The 16,297-nt window shown below is 42.6% G+C and overlaps 1 protein-coding gene across 1 annotated transcript in view; it reads right to left on the reverse strand.

The window, feature by feature from the left end:
* The window catches only part of LOC146354382 (uncharacterized), a 185,137-nt gene that overhangs the window by 130,359 nt on the left and 38,481 nt on the right, over positions 1–16,297 (reverse strand). Inside the window, exons 11-13 of the mRNA XM_084838718.1 lie at positions 9,575–9,738; positions 6,116–6,228; positions 194–306 (exon numbers count right to left, since the gene is read on the reverse strand). Coding sequence (XP_084694844.1) covers positions 194–306; positions 6,116–6,228; positions 9,575–9,738 — 390 coding nt within the window. The remainder of the gene's footprint in view (positions 1–193; positions 307–6,115; positions 6,229–9,574; positions 9,739–16,297) is intronic.

The following is a 16,297-nucleotide window of genomic DNA, read 5'->3' on the forward strand; positions in this document are numbered from 1 at the left end:
CCTCTCACTATTTTTTATTTATTACATTTATATACTCTTTTGTATTTTATTTATTTGTTTGTTTGTTTATTTCCTTTATTACATTATATAACAGGAGGCTAAATGATCCTGTGATGGGTAGTAGAATGCTCAAATATCAATATTCCATGACTTGCACATATTATATATAATAATCAAATATTCTGATTAGTACCTATTTCTTTTTCACAAATATAGAAATATTGTTCAGTGCATGGTAATGCTCGAAGTCTTCCTCCTCTCACCATCAGAGCACATCCATTTGCTGTTGCAGGAAAATCCCATAGCCTGTTTTAAAATATAAAAATAAGCTGGTATAATCAAAACTGTAATTACTCAAACTCTTTACAAGCCCTACCTTAAAAAACTGGAAAGGAAAACTGGATGTCCCACACATTTCCATCCTCTTCACAACAGTCTGCCTTAGCAAGTTTACTCCTTCTTTCCTGAGAATACAGACCCACAATTTGACTTCATGGGGGAAGGAGCCAGAGAGTATCTTCTGAATGGAATATATTGTGTAATTAAAGGCAAACAGTAAGGAGGCAATCCTATGGGTTGTGCGCTGGTTACTCATAAGCCTCGTACTTATGCCTCCCACACTGCATTTTAGCCAGCCGGGCGATTTTGCCTCTCTAGAGGAAGCTTCCAGGAGGGGAAGGAGGCTAGAAAAAGCATAAGCCAGCCGCCCTGGCCTCCTCCTCTCCCTGCCCTCAGGAACACCTCCTTTCCTTCATCTCTGTGCTCTGTTTAACCAAGCGCGGAGAGGCAGCTGGCATGGTTCTCTCCACACTGGCTACAAGGAGGAGGGGAGCACAGTTTCCTGGCTCCAAGCTTGGCGCCCTGTCTTTGAGCATGGAGCCAGGAAACTGAAAAAATCCTACATTCCCCAGAGTCTGTCTAGAGGTCATAGGATTGCTCAACAAACTTCTCTAGAATATGCACAAAACTGCAGTCTGAGAGCAGACAGCAAATGCCGATGAGCACATCAAGATTCTTCTTAGTGCTGTGTTTTATCAATGTGCACAAGCACTTATGTGCAGAAGTAAAGCAGGATGTAAAAAAAAAATACAAACGCAAAGAAAAGGAAGCTGTAGCTAAACTGCACCTGTGCAGTGATTTTAGCAAAGACCTAACTCAAAATGAAAGAATGGTACATCCCTAAGGCACTGGTGCCACTGTATAAACAATTCGGAAAGCCCAAATCTATATAGGGAAAATTTCATAAGCATTTATACTATGCTTTTAAAGAATATATTTGCAATGATAACAAAGTAAAAAAGGGGAACACAAACATCAACACCAACAAAATAAAACAAAAACCCACAACAAAAAAGTGTAACCATTCACAATAACTATTCACAACACCATTAATCTAAAAAATAGGGGGGGGGGAGATTGGACACTTTTGTTTCAAATATATATATGTTTATATAAGCATTCCATGTATCTAAATAAGCATCCAGACAAAACCTGTAGGATATACATTAAAATGCAGCAACAGAAGTAAGATCTTCAGACCACTGAATGATAGGTGGTGTTTATCCTTCCAGGCTTGAAGTATGAGTCTCTTTGCAACTGTTAGGTCTCTCAAAGCCCACTTTTGCTGTCCACCCGTCAATTCTCACATCATGGGAATATAATTTAAAACCATCTGCAATTATCAAAGATATTTCAAGAACAAAATTTATGTTGGCAGTAACTTGCAACCAGAAAAAAGCCAAGTTATGCCCACATCATACGCCTCAGTGACACATTGTCCGCAGTACAACGCCAGCATCTAGCAGAGCTAGCCAGCTGCTTCTTAGCAAGCCTCTATGGTGTCCAAATATAGACAAAACATCATTTTTTCTTGAATCAGCCTGAACTTTAAATCTGCAGAAATAGTACATATTGAAAATAAGGCAGCTTTCTGTTGGTTAGGCTGTACAGAGCATACCAATTCCCTATTCCATTCCACTCTGACATACTGAACATCCATAAGAACATAAGAAGAGTCATGCTGGATCAGGCCAAGGGGCCATCTAATCCAGCGCACAGTTCACACAGTAGCCACCAAACTGCCCACAGGAAACCCACAAGCAGTACATGAGTGCAACAGCACCCTCCTGCCCATGCTCCCCAGCAACTGGTGCACATAGGCATACTGCCTCTGATACTAGAAGTAATGTATAGCCATCAGGACTAATAGCCATTGATAATCTTCTCCTCCAGGAATTTGTCTAACCCTCTTTTAAAGCAATCCAAATTAGTGGTCATCACTATGTCTTGTGGTAATGAATTCCATAGTCTAATTATGTGCTGTGTTCCTTTTATCTGTCCTGAATCTCCCACCAATCAGCTTCATGAGATGACCCTGGGTTCTAGTATTGTGAGAAAGGGGAAAAAATGTCTCCCTATCCACATGGTCCACACATGCATAATTTTTTACACCTCTATCATGTCTCCCTTTACTCACCTTTTTTCTAACCTAAACTATCCCAGCTGTTGTAACCTTCCCTCATAGGGGAGTTGCTCCAGCCTCTTCATCATTTTACTTGCCTTCCTCTATACGTTTTCCAGCTCTACAATATCTTTTTTTTAGGTGCGGTGACCAGAACTGTACACAGTGTTCTAAGCGTGGTCACACCATAGATTTGTATAAAGGCAGTATGATATTGGCAGTTGTATTGATTTGGGGTCCTGATTTCTGTCAGGTCCCTGTCAAAATAGATTCTTTTGGATTACCAAGATAAAACAAAGCCACTTGTGCAAAAGGATGACAGTTTATTGAAAGGAAATAGTTGCAAAATAAATATGCAAAGAAAGCTCACACGTCTCATCAACTAATGAAGCTGGGTGTCTATCTGGGTCCTCAAGACAGACAAGAAGTCGTTCTCCTAGGACCAGCAACGTTCTCCAGGCCGGTAGCATGTGTATTTCCCCTTGGAGTGAGACCAAAGAGCAAAGCTAGTGGGCTGGATTTTATAAGTCTCTCTCAGCTTAATTCAGGAGCTGACAGGCTACCTCTGCCCATCCCAGAGAGGGGGCTCTCTTTCCCGTGGGAAGCAAAACCTATCTCGTCTCAGGATGAGCTGATAGCTGGCCAAAACAGCTCCGAGGTGAAAACTGTAAATTACCAGCCTGTGTGAGAGGCCTTCCTGATTAACTATAAAGCTGCCGGCTAGGCCAAACTACACAGGTCTCTACATGGTTACCAAAAGCATATAGGAATGCTGTAAGTCCACCTTATTGCTCACCAACAAACTCACTACAGCCGTTTTATTCTCAAATCCCTTCCTAACTATGCCTAACATGGAGTTTGCCTTTTTTACAGTGCCTACACACTGGATCAACATTTTTATCACCCCACCCACAACGTTTGATCCTGATAAAGCCAGCTGCCTGAAGACCACTGCTGGGAGGAGTGTTTGCTGGAGAGGGACTAGCATCAAGGGGTTGAGCATTTCCACCTGCCTCAGCCCACTCATCACCTTGGAGCCTGAAAAAACCCACTGCTTGAAGACCAGTGCTGAAACAGGTGCTTGGTGGAGAGAGACAAGTAATGTCCAAACTTTGTGGGTATATGGGGCTTGAAGACCGACTGGCAATCTCTACCTCCCCAGGGTGTGAGATAGGGAAGGAACCCTGGAGCACTCCCAAGCTGAGTCTAAGTTTTCAGGAGAAGCACAACCTCATCCAGAACAGGTTGAATCCCAATTCCTGAGCCAGGCTTTCTAATGACCAAAAGCACCTCTCTAAACAAACAAAAACTTCAAAGAATTCCATTTGTCAGCACTCATGGCATGGGAGAGAAATATAAAATTATAATCAACTTTAAAAATTCCTGCAGAAGCCAAATTTTTCTAAAACCACAGTACTTAAACTGCTAATGTAGTTCTCAAATGCTTCCTCATTAAATGAAATAATTGCTGCAAAATCTATTCTTTTAGTATTCAGAGCGATCAAATTTACAACAAGCCTTAAGTTATCAGTACTCTGCTTTTGGCGAATAAATCCCACTTGATCAGGATGAACTAATATATGTATCACACACTAAAGTAAGTTAGCAAGAATTGCTGTTAATATTTTAGCAACCACATTGATGAAAGAAATTGGTTTATAATTTGCACAGTTCGTATGATCTTTACCAGGTTTAGCAATAACAGAAGTATACACATCATACAATGATGCTGGTAAAGTTCCTGATTAAAAAGCCTTATGATAATTTGGGGATAAAAAAAAACATTTTATAGGAAAGCCATCTGGCCCTGGATCTTTCTCATTAACAGTAACACTCGGGGAAAGCAATCCTATGGCCCCTCGACAGAGGGCTTCTCCGGGAGAAAGGTCATAAAGCATGAGAGAGGCCTTGGAGGTTGATGACATCATGTAAGAGACCCCCAAATATCCGCGAGTGACCAATCATGAGCGCATGATAAAAGCCTTGTGTAGAGAAGCCCAGAGTCGGCGGGGGGGGGGGGGGGCATGGAATACTTTGGATTCCTGGGTCCAAGGTCAAGAGACAGTGCTCCCAGGAATCCAAGCTCCCCACCCCAGGAGTCTGCAGTTGCCCTACACCTTTGGAACAAGTTGCCAACGGAGGCCCACCATGCTCCATCATTGTATGCTTTTAAGAAGGCCTTGAAAACATATAATTTTACCATGGCCTTCTCTTGATCTGACTGCTACTGTTGCTGTAATTGCTGTTGTTGCTGTTGCTGGTTTTATTGTCAGTTTTTATTGCTATTTTATTGTGTTTGTTTTTATCACTTTTAATATTTTAATTGTTTTTATGTATTTTATTGCTGTGAGCTGCCTTGGGAGGGCTTCTGCCCTGAAAGGCAGCAAAGATTTTTAAAAAATAAACAGTCCAAAGATATCTCCAAGATAGGAGTCTCAGTTCCAACCAGTAGAAGAAGCAGAAAAAAAGAGTTATAGAATGAAACAAAGGCTTTAAGACTTGCAAAACATTAGCCTTCCTCTGCTGGCCTAGCAGCTGGGTTCTGGCCAAGAAGATAATCCTCAGCAGCTACAGGTATTTGAAAAGATTTGAGATGGTATTTAAGATGGAGACAAAAGGCAGCTGTGAAGCAAATAAAATACTATAGATTCTTCTGTCTCACTGACTCTTGAGCTTTTGAGAATGCACGCCATCTATCTGCTACTTCCTTAGTATAATCTGGGGAAATCATCACATGCTGATTTTCTTTGCCCCGCCTGAGTTCTCCTTTAACTCTTGCTGTTCTCAGGATAAATTGTTTCACAGTAAATCTTGAAAATATCACAATGAAAGGATGAGATTTATCCGACAGACAAGACAGCAGGGTTGAAATGCGATATATGCGCTCAATATTGAGCCGATAATTGGCAGGCAAGCCCAGTACCTCACACAAAACCTACTCCATGAAAGACATAGATTGTCCTTGCTCAGCCTGCTCTGGAATCCTATTAATTCATAGATTACAACAGTGAGATTGCATCTCATGTATTTACCTTTGCCTGCAAAGAATGTTAGATTTCTGCAAGGCAGCCAGTGCAGTATCACAGGTGGCAGTGTTGGCCTCCTGCATTTATATTTTACTCCTGTGTGCACTACTTATCTCTTGCTCAAAGGTAGTGAACTCAAAGTAGCAACAGGTTCTCCAGGGGACAAAGGAAGGGTGCAGAAGATGGCCTGGGGCAGGTGCTTGAACTTCCCTACTGAGATGTGAATTCAAAGGGGTAGCACAACTGTGTTTCTTTTGCCAAGAAATGCCATCACTAGAAAAGTACCATTCTCCCATGGAAGCTGAGCACGAGTCCTCATCCCTCATGCTCAGAGATGCTTTGGCACCCAAAAAGGCCTGCCAGGAAAACTGCTGTAACTCTCAGTATTTGCTTCCTTAGATGACTTAAGGAGAGCATCAACACCTTTATTTCACCCTTATGTAGTCTTGAGCGTATAACAGAAGGGATGGGCTTCTCCCCTTATTTCCTGGGACCAAACACATCATCTGCCTACAAGAGAAATGGGTAGCCAACTCTGCTATGCGGACTACTGCTCAGAAGAGATGAGCTACAAGGAAAAATGTAAAGCACGTTGTGTTAAGACTGCAATCTTAAGTTGACTGCTTACCACATGTATTTTGATGGATCAATATCTTCTCTACCGCCACTCCATTTCCACGAAGTTCCTCCCTGTAGCAAGCCAATCCAGCCCTCAGTTTCCAGCATAGTACCAATCCACTCCTAGAAAAAGAAACCTCTTTTACGAACAACTCCTTATCTAACTGACATCCTGAACAGATGTCTCCAATCTGTAACAGGATGGGTGTGGACCAGGAAAGCTGAAGCTCAATCCAGATAAGATAAAAGATACTGCTGGTTGATGACAGAGTTTCCCAAGGATATGGGATTCAACCTGCTCTAGACAGGATAGTACTTTCCCTAAGGAGTAGGTTTGCAGCTTGAATGTGCTGTTACACTCAGCCTTGTTGATGTTCAGATATCCTCTATGGCCAGTAGCACTTTTTTATGAGCACAGCCGAATTCACTAGCTACAGCCATTTCTAGAAAAATGTAACCTAGCTAGAGTTATTAATGGCCTGATAACATCTAGATGGAAGTACTGAGATAATTCTACATGGGACTACTTTTGAAGGTTGTCTGGAAACTGGAACCAATTCAACACAGAGAAGTTAGGTAGTTAATTTTAGATCCATTCCAATCTGGGTTCAGGCCTGGTTTGGGGGTTGAAATAGCCTTCGTCACATTGGGGGATGTCCTATGCCAGAAACTGGACAAGGGGAGTACATCCCTGTGGTTCTGCTGGACCTCTCAGTGACTTTCAATACCTTTCTGGGAATTTTACCTGAAAGGGACCTGGAGTCATCATTTTGCATGGTTGCAGTCCTGTTTGTTAGAACATTCACAAAAGATACTGTTGGGGGATTATTGCCCAACCCCTTAGCCTGTTCTGTGGCAGCATCCTAACTGTGGAACTGTCCCCTTCCCCTGGAAGGTTTGACTGGCTGAATCTTTGCTTCATTTGAGGTGGGTAGTGAAAACTTCTTGTTCCATTCAGCTTGTCATACTATTCTGCTCTCTGGGATATGTTAAAACAAGCTCTCTTTTAATGTGGTTTGTTGTTGTGCCATTGTTTAATGTTTTGTTCGGTATATTATTTATAAGTATGTTGATAAATAGGTAAATAAAGCTTGGATCAAGTTTAGAGGACATATGATGCCAATTCTTAAAGAAATACACTGGCTGCCAATTTGTTGTAAGACTGCAACCATTCAAAGTCCCAGTTTTAACCTTTAAAGCCCTAAATGGCTTGTGACTGAGGTAACTGAAGGACTGCCTGCTCCCACATGAACCTGCCCAACTGTCAAGACCATCTTCAGAGACCCAGCTAAGAGTGTTTCGATCTTTGAAGCAAGGCAGGTAGCAAGATCACAACTTTCTTGAGCAGATAACCTTGTCTCTGGAACACTTTCTGTACTCATTCACCAAGCTCCTTCTCCACTATCAAAAGAGATTAAAACAAGGGCAGTTTTTCCTCAGCTTTTAACATGTTGATCTTGTTACCTCAGTTTTTAAATGTTACCTCCATTTTAGTTGGTCATGTTTTGTTTTAGTTGTTATTTCTTTACAGTATTTTTATCCTGCTCCTCAGCCAAAAAGGCTCTCAGAGCAGCTTATATGCAATCAGTAAAATAAGAGAGCTCCAGGTTTACAATCTAAAAAAATTCTTACTGTTTTATTGTGATTTTTATTGTCAGTTGCCTTACGAATCAGTTCTGACTGAGAAGTGGGATACAAATATTTTAAATAAAAATCATTATATCTACCGATTTCACAAAGAGAATAGGATTCCGCTGTTGTAGAAACACTTTGAATTGGTAACACAGACAATGAAGGAAGCGACTGTTGGTGATAGTTACATGTGAATCGGCTTTTTGGGGTACAATTTGAAGTCTAGGGAATAGCAGCAGAGTTTATCTTCTTATTTTTAAGGGTACAATACTATGGATTGCATCCTGGGTATTCATAAGCCCCCAAACCCAAAGGCTTACAAGTACAGTCAGGGCCAGAAATATTGGAACAAGGATAACTGTTCTGGCAGTTGGCCTCTGTACACCACCACATTGAAGTTGAAAGGAAACACACCCAGATGGGAGCGAAGTCAGGACTTTCAGCTGTAATTCAAGGGGTATGACAAAAGTGGGGCACTAACCATTCAGGAAGTACAGCCAGTGGCATACACACGCATCGTTGGTGGCTGCAAAAGTGCAAGAATATGTTGCATTTTCTCTCTCTCAGATTCTGAACAAGAATTATGAATATTCTTGCACTCCAAATTAAATTGTCTCTTAACTGAAGTATTCATCCTAATGTACAGTGCCTCAGTCATGAGCATGTGTTTTAAATATTCCTATTTTCTGTATTTTTCAGTCACCCTACCAGCCTGAAGTTTTTTCTCTTCTTTGTATCTGTGTGTGTGTGTGTATATATATATATGTATGTGTGTGTGTGTGTGTGTGTGTGTGTGTATACATAGATATATATCCCTGATGAGCATTTAGTCTGGCTGGAGAACTGCCAAGGCCCTACTCTCCATTCACCCAAGTGACCTGCCCTAAGTCTTATTTCTGCATCTGCCACTGCTTCTACATCCTCCTCTTGCTTGAGATTTGTCAATGAGGAGAGGAATCACTTTTCAATGGCTCCAGCGTCTCCAATGGCCCACTGCCTTGTCAGCCCAGTTTTACACATCAGATAAAACAGGCTTCAGCTCATGAGAGTTCATACCATAATAGTTGGTGTTACAACATATTTGCTACAATCCCACAAAGAGTTAAGTGTACTTAAGCCTATTGTTCCAGTGGTCTTAAGTACATCTGACTGGATTTCGATTTTTGTTCTTTTGAAATATCTACAGCTCCGTCTCTTAATATAGGAAGAGAGGTAACTTAAATTAACATTAACAATGTTTTAAACTTTCACAAACCTTTATAATTTATTTACTGTATTTCTATACCGCCTTTCTGGAACCATCAAAGGCAGTTCACAAAATGTTCAGGAAATAAAAACCATAATCAAATTATAGTAAAACATTATAAACAAGATCATCTCCTCCTGATCTTTGTTACTGAGCAGGCTTGTATGAGATAGGCAGTCCTTTAGATAGCCAGGTCAGTGGCCAGAGCCAAACCCTAGTCCCCGAACACCACCTTCTGGACATGGCCTAACAGGAATGATGGGAACCACTGCAATACAGCTCCCCCAAAGTCCCACCCTGCTGAGAAGTCTAGAAAGATACCATGGTCAATGGTATCAAAGCCGCCAAGAGGTCCAGAAGAACTAGTAGGGCTGCATGCTCCCCCCCACCCCCATCCAGTTCCCAGTGTCAGTCATTCACCAAGACAACCAAAGCAGTCTCAGTCCTATATCCTAGCCAAAAGGTTGATTGAAATGGGTCTAGATAATCAATCTCATCCAAATACATCTGGCATTATAAGCCCACCACCTTCTCAGTCACTACCTTTGGGGCTGATTGAGAAGGTCCAAAGTCATCACTCAAGCATAATACCTTTTCTTTTTCATTGTCAATCTTGACAAGGTTACCATCCTCATAATAGGAACACCGCATGCTTGCCCATGCATGCTGTCCCTTCCTTTCCTTTTCAAAATAATAGCAATGTCCATCATAAAACCACCATGGGGCATTTTGGGGGCATTTTGGATTCTTGATGCCTGAAAGCAAGACAAAAATGTTTTAAAATGGACATAAGGAAGCTTATGCTGACCTCTTATATCAAGTGAGAGCTATACTGACACCAGCAGATTAACAGGTCATGTGATCTCTATAATTTCTGGAAAGCGGATCTGGATTTATAGGATTTTGGCATATATTCAAATTATATTCAGTATTAAAGGTCGATAATCTCCTGACTCGAGTGTGATTAGTGGCAAAATACATACGATATGCAGGTGTGATTAGTGGCAAACTATATATGATTCGCAGGTCTAGAGAGGGAACATTGGCTATTTCTTTACTTCAGTTTTGTTTTAGAGACAAACTCAGAAATAGGAAAGGATTACATGACAGGATGTGGTCAGAGTACATGAGACAGCAAGGACAGAATGAAGGGAAGAAAGGGGAAGAACCAACGTACACCTGGAGGAGGAGAGGCATTCTTAACAATGAAAAAGGAGGAAAGAGGGGCTGCTACACAGTGACAGAAGCAGCAGAGAAAGGTGAGTAGAAAAAAAGGTTAGTTTAATCAAGTAAAGACTGCAGAACTTAGTTATGAAAGAAAAACCCACATAGCTGTGTCAGGGCCAAGTCTAAATTTGTCAGCATCCTGAGCTAATAGTATTTCATTGTTCTGCAAATGTGAAGATCCACTTTGGAGAAGAAGGGTAGAAGGTTTCACTACCTTTGACATTCGTTTTGTTACTTTCCTCAGTGTGAAAAAAAATGAAAATACTAGAATGTTTATATACATATATATTCAAGGAAATGATATTTATTTATTTATTTATTTATTTATTTATTTATTTAATTTCTATACTGCCCAATAGCCGAAGCTCTCTGGGCAGTTCACAAAAATTAAAACCAAACACACAATAAAACAATTTAAAATATATAGAACATTAAATCCACAATATGAAAGTGGGATGAAAAATTCTTAATCAAAATCATAATCAGTGCCATCTCCATATGGAGCCCCACTACTAAAAACATTAATACAATGATCCTCACTGTGCTTTTCGGTAAAAGGCTACACATTTGCAAAATGGTATCTGATATTTCCACAACAGCATTTGATTAGCTCTCTGATTGACTAGATGTATATGATATTCACACATAACCGTGTGATTACTCCATCCTTCTTGAACCAATCATGTCCAATGGAGGGAGGGGGAGATACTTGTGAATATGCTTTCCCCCCCCACAGCTATTCCATTACGTCTCTGTGCTCTTAATTGTAGATTTAAATTTATCCCTTCCTGGGAACAGATATTCTCCGTTTGTTTGCTTCTTAGAACATATCCACCACCAAAGTTCTGCAAATGTTCTAATGGTTGTCTTTAAATTTGGCATCAGTGAATCTTTTAGCTGTTCCTAGTAGCATCAGAGCAAGGAGAGGGTTCTCAGAAACAGACTCTAGTGCCTTCCAGTAAGCTAATTTTATTGTTTCCAGCCAGCCTGAGTAGTATCACATCCGAGAAGGTCATGGAACCCCAGCAATGCAGACGCTTTTAGTGGTTTGACTGAAAGGAATAACTCTGAGGGATTTTCAGTTATTTCTGCTGCAATGCTATAAACCTGGGAGTAAGCCACATGGAACTCACTGGAACTTACTTCTGGGAACACATGTACAGGATTATGCTGTTAACACCAATAGGTACAAAACCAGAACCATGTTGTAGACTTTAACAGAACCTTACAAGAAGCATTAAAATTAGAGACATGCAAAACTGTTCCTTTTATTTTCACCGATATTTTCTCCCTGTCAAACAAAGGCTTGTATAAAATAATTTTGGTGCAAAAGCAGATATTCAGTGAGTAAATACATCCTTCTGTATTTAAAAGCACTTTATCGCACAGAATATGCTACTCTAACACATCTTGTTGCTCCCATTACTAACAATGTATTTGTATCTAGTCATATTCTCTTTTCAGTGTTCTCCTACTGAAATTCATCCTGGCCTGGTTCACACAATTGCAGGGTGGCTTGTCAACCACCCTCCATGTGCCAGTCACATGCTGGCTGGATTTGCATAATTACCTTCCCTGGCACAGCTTCTCATGCTATGCAAACCTGGTAAGAGTGGTTTATTGGGGTGGGTACCGTCCAGAATGTATGAGCTGTTATAGAGTTATGGGGTGGTTTGTTAACCACCCCAACAAGCCACCCTCGCCAGGTTTGCTTGACAGGAGAAGCCATGCTGGAGAGGGTAATTATGCAAATCCAACTGGCATGCAACTTGCATATGCAGGGTGGTTTCAACCACTATGGCCTGGTTTGTATGTAACAAGAAGCCAGCATGGTGAATTTCCCCATGGGGCTTCTTACTGCGGTGGCAGCCGTCAGTCTGAACATTCAAGCCACAGTGGGGATGCACCATAGCTTGCTGTCATGTGCAAACCTGGTAAGGGTGGGTTGTTGGGGTGGTTGACAAGCCACCTACAACTGTAACACAACCCATGGCTTCTGAGTAGCTTGTCAACCACCCCAACAGCCCCGCCTCCCAGGTTCACACAGAACAAGCTATGGCATCTTCCCGCCATGGCTCAAATAGTCAAATGGTGGCCGCCACCACCACAAGAAGCCTCATGGGCAAATTCACCCATGGTGGCTTCTCATTTTGTGCAAACCAGGTCAGTGTGTACCACTTTGCTTTTTCAGGGTCAAATGAGCTGCCTCTAGAGGTGTGATTTTAGTTTTGCCCTCTCCAACTTGGCTCAAGGCGCCCAGAGGTGCTGAAACCAATGAAGCACATACAAGAAAGGAGGGTCAATGCAAGTCCCATGTCAGGCAAAGTCTGGTCACATCCAATCAGGTCAGGCCAAGCGGTGTCAGCTCATGTAAGGTTGGGTGTGCTGAATAGCTAGGCAAGGTTAGACTAGGCAGGGTCTTTCAGAACGTTGGCCAGCTCCAAGTTAACTGAGAATGGGTCAAATTAAGCTGTTGACTCAGCATCAGTGGAAGGCTTTCAGAAGCTTTATAAAGGCCAGCAGCCAAGATCTGCAGTTAGATCCACCCCCTCAAAGGAGCAGTTTGTTTCTTAAAGGGCTACTACCTGATTTGTAGCCACTGGTTCCTACAGGGTGGGGGTTGGTTAAGGCTGTAATCGGGAAGTGTCCTCTGCATCTGAGGAGTCAGGTAGAGGCACATTCTCTGGTCTGGAAGGCCCTGGCATAGGAGGAGTTGAGTTAATGGATGGAGTCTCATCTGCCTCTAAGTCATCTTCACAGCCAGTTGTTGTTCAGTTGTTAAGTCGTGTCCGACTCTTCGTGACCCCATGGACCATAGCACGCCAGGCCTTCCTGTCCTCCGCTCTCTCCCGGAGTGTGCTCAAGTTCATATTCATTGCATCGGTGATGCTATCTAACCATCTCATCCTCTGCCATCCCTTCTCCTTTTGCCTTCAATCTTTCCCAGCATCAGGGTCTTTTCCAGTGACTTTTATCTGCATTAGATGGCCAAAATATTTGCGCTTCAGCATCTGTCCTTCCAATGAGCATTCAGGGTTGATTTCCTTTAGGATTGACTGACTGGACCTCCTTGCAGTCCAGGGGACTCGTAACAGTCTTCTCTAGCACCACAGTTCGAAAGCATCAATTCTTCGGCGCTCAGCCTTCCTTATAGTCCAGCTCCCACAGCCATACATTACTACTGGGAAAACCATAGCTTTGATTAGACGGACCTTTGTCGGCAAGGTGATGTCTCTGCTTCTTGCTATGCTGTCTAGGTTTGCCACAGCTTTCCTCCCAAGGAGCAAGCGTCTTTTAATTTCATGGCTACAGTCACTGTCTGCGGTGATCTTGGAGCCCAAGAAAATACAATCTATCACTGCTTCCATTTCTTCCCCTTCTATATGCCAGGAAGTGATGGGGCCAGATGCCATGATGTTCGTTTTTTTAATGTTGAGTTTCAAACCAGCTTTTGCACTCTCCACTTTCACCCTCAACAAGAGGCTCTTTAGATCCTCTTCACATTTATTTATTTAAATTTATTAATCGCCCATCTGGCCAGTCACCCAGCCACTCTGGGCAATGTACAACAATAAGAACAGTTTATACAATAAAATTCAACATTAAAAACATCACATTTCTAAAATTACCCTAGCCCACCCCAAATGCCTGCCTGAACAACCATGTTTTTAATGCATGGCGGAACCTCATTAAAGAGGGGGCATGGTGGAGTTCCCTAGGGAGGGAGTTCCACAGAGTGGGGGCCACCACAGAGAAGGCCCTCTCCCTCATCCTCACCAGCCTAGCTGTCCTGGCTCATGGGACAGAGAGAAGGCCATCCGAGGCTGATCTTGTTGAGCGGCCTATCCGGTGTTGCTGGAGGCACTCCTTGAGATAGGGTGGGCCAGAACCGTATAGGGTTTTAAAGGTGAAAACCAACACCTTGAATTTGGCCACAAGAAAACAACTGGTAGCCAGTGCAGCTCCTTCAGCACTGGAGTGATGTGATCTTCCTCAATTTCTTTGCATTGTTCATTTAAGAAGGCCTTCTTGTCTCTCCTTGCTATTCTCTGGAACTCTGCATTCAGTTGGATAGACCTTCCCCTTTCTCCCTTGCTTTTCGCTTCCCTTCTTTCCTCAGCTACTTGTAAAGCCTCATCAGACAGTCACTTTGCTTTCTTGCATTTCTTTTTCTTTGGGATGGATTGAGTTGCTGCCTCCTGAACAATGTTACAGGCCTCCGTCCATATTTCCTCAGGCACTCTGTCTATCAGGTCTAATCCCTGAAATCTGTTCCTCACCTCCACTGTATATTCATCAGGGATATGATTGAGGTCATACCTGAATGGTTTAGTGGTTTTCCCTACATTCTTCAATTTCAGCCAAAATTTTGTGATAAGAAGCTCACGATCTGAGCCACAGTCAGCTCCAGGTCTTGTTTTTACTGACTGTATGGAGCTTCTCCATCTTTGGCTGCAAAGGACATAATCAATCTGATTTCGATATTGACCATCTGGTGATGTCCATGTGTAGAGTCGCCTCTTGTGCTGTTGGAAAAGAGTGTTTGCCATGATCAGCGTGTTCTCTTGGCAAAACTCGATTAGCCTTTGTCCTGCTTCATTTTGTACACCAAGGCCATGCTTGCCTGTTATTCCGGTGATTTCTTGACTTCCTACTTTAGCATTCCAATCCCCTATGATGAAGAGGACATCTTTTTTTGGTGTTAGTTCTAGAAGGTGTTATAGGTCTTCACAGAACCGATCAACCTCAGCTTCTTCGGCCTCAGTGGTTGGGGCATAGACTTGAATTACTGTGATGTTGAATGGTTTGCCTTGGATTCGTACTGAGATCATTCTATCGTTTTTGAGATTGTACCCCAGTACTGCTTTTCCCACCCTTTTGTTGACTATGAGTGCTACTCCATTTCTTCTAAGGGATTCTTGCCCACAGTAGTAGATATAATGGTCACCTGAATTAAATCCGCCCATGCCTGTCCATTTTAGTTCTCTCATTCCCAAGATGTCGATGTTCAGTCTTGCCATCTCATGTTTGACCACCTCCAGCTTACCTTGATTTCATTGATCTGACATTCCAGGTTCCTAAACAATATTGTTCTTTACAGCATCGGATTTTCTTTTCACCACCAGACACATCCACAGCTGAGTGTCCTTTCGGCTTTGGCCCAGCCGCTTCACTCCTTCTGGCGCTACTTGGAAATTCTCTCTGCTCTTCCCCAGGAGTATATTGGACACCTTCCGACTTGAGGGGCTCATCTTCCAGCATCATATCTTTTAGCCTTGTGATACGTTCCATGGGGTTTCCTTGGCAAGAATACTGGAGTGGGTTGCCATTTCCTTCTCCAGTGGACCACATTTTGTCAGAACTCTCTGCCATGACCTGTCCGTCTTGGGTGGCCCTGCACGGCATAGCTTATGGCTTCACTGAGTTACGCAAGCCCCTTCGCCACAACAAGGCAGTGATCCATGAAGGGGCTTCAGAGCCAGAGGACAGGTCAAAGCTGAGAAACATGACAAGTTTATGACATCATACTGGCCAGTTTCACATGTTTGCAGTTTCACTGCAAGCCACCATAGGTGAATTTTCCCATGGGGCTTGCCGTTTTGTATTTTAAAAATTCAAGCTGCAGCGAGGTCGCACCACAGTTTATTGTTATGTGTGGACCTGGCCAGGGTGGGCTGCTGAGGTGATTAACAAGCCACCCAGAACCTATGGCCTGTTTTAGAATTACTGGTGGTTTGTTAACCACTCCAAACAACCCACCCTGGCCGGGTTTGCATGCCCCTGCTGCGGCTTGAAACTTCAAAATGGCAGCTGGCGCCACAACAAGAAGCCATGAGGAGAAATTCACCCACAGTGGCTTCTCGTTATGTGCGAACTGCCCCCAAATGTCTCCAACACTAGCCACAAATACTTTTGCTTTAAAAAAAAACCTAAAGATATTTTGGACTTCAGTTCCAATGAGCCCTAGCTAGCATGGTCAATGATCAGGAATGATGGGATGTATAGTCCAAATCATTTTGAGGGCATCAGGTTGGAGAAGGCTGTTTTAAGCCCATTCAACATTCTATCCTAGTTCTGATGAGCCAT

The sequence above is a fragment of the Heloderma suspectum genome, chromosome 2 (assembly GCF_057233095.1).
Source record: "Heloderma suspectum isolate Gila_16-S chromosome 2, 16-S_ref, whole genome shotgun sequence".
In the NCBI taxonomy this organism is placed as follows: domain Eukaryota; kingdom Metazoa; phylum Chordata; class Lepidosauria; order Squamata; family Helodermatidae; genus Heloderma; species Heloderma suspectum.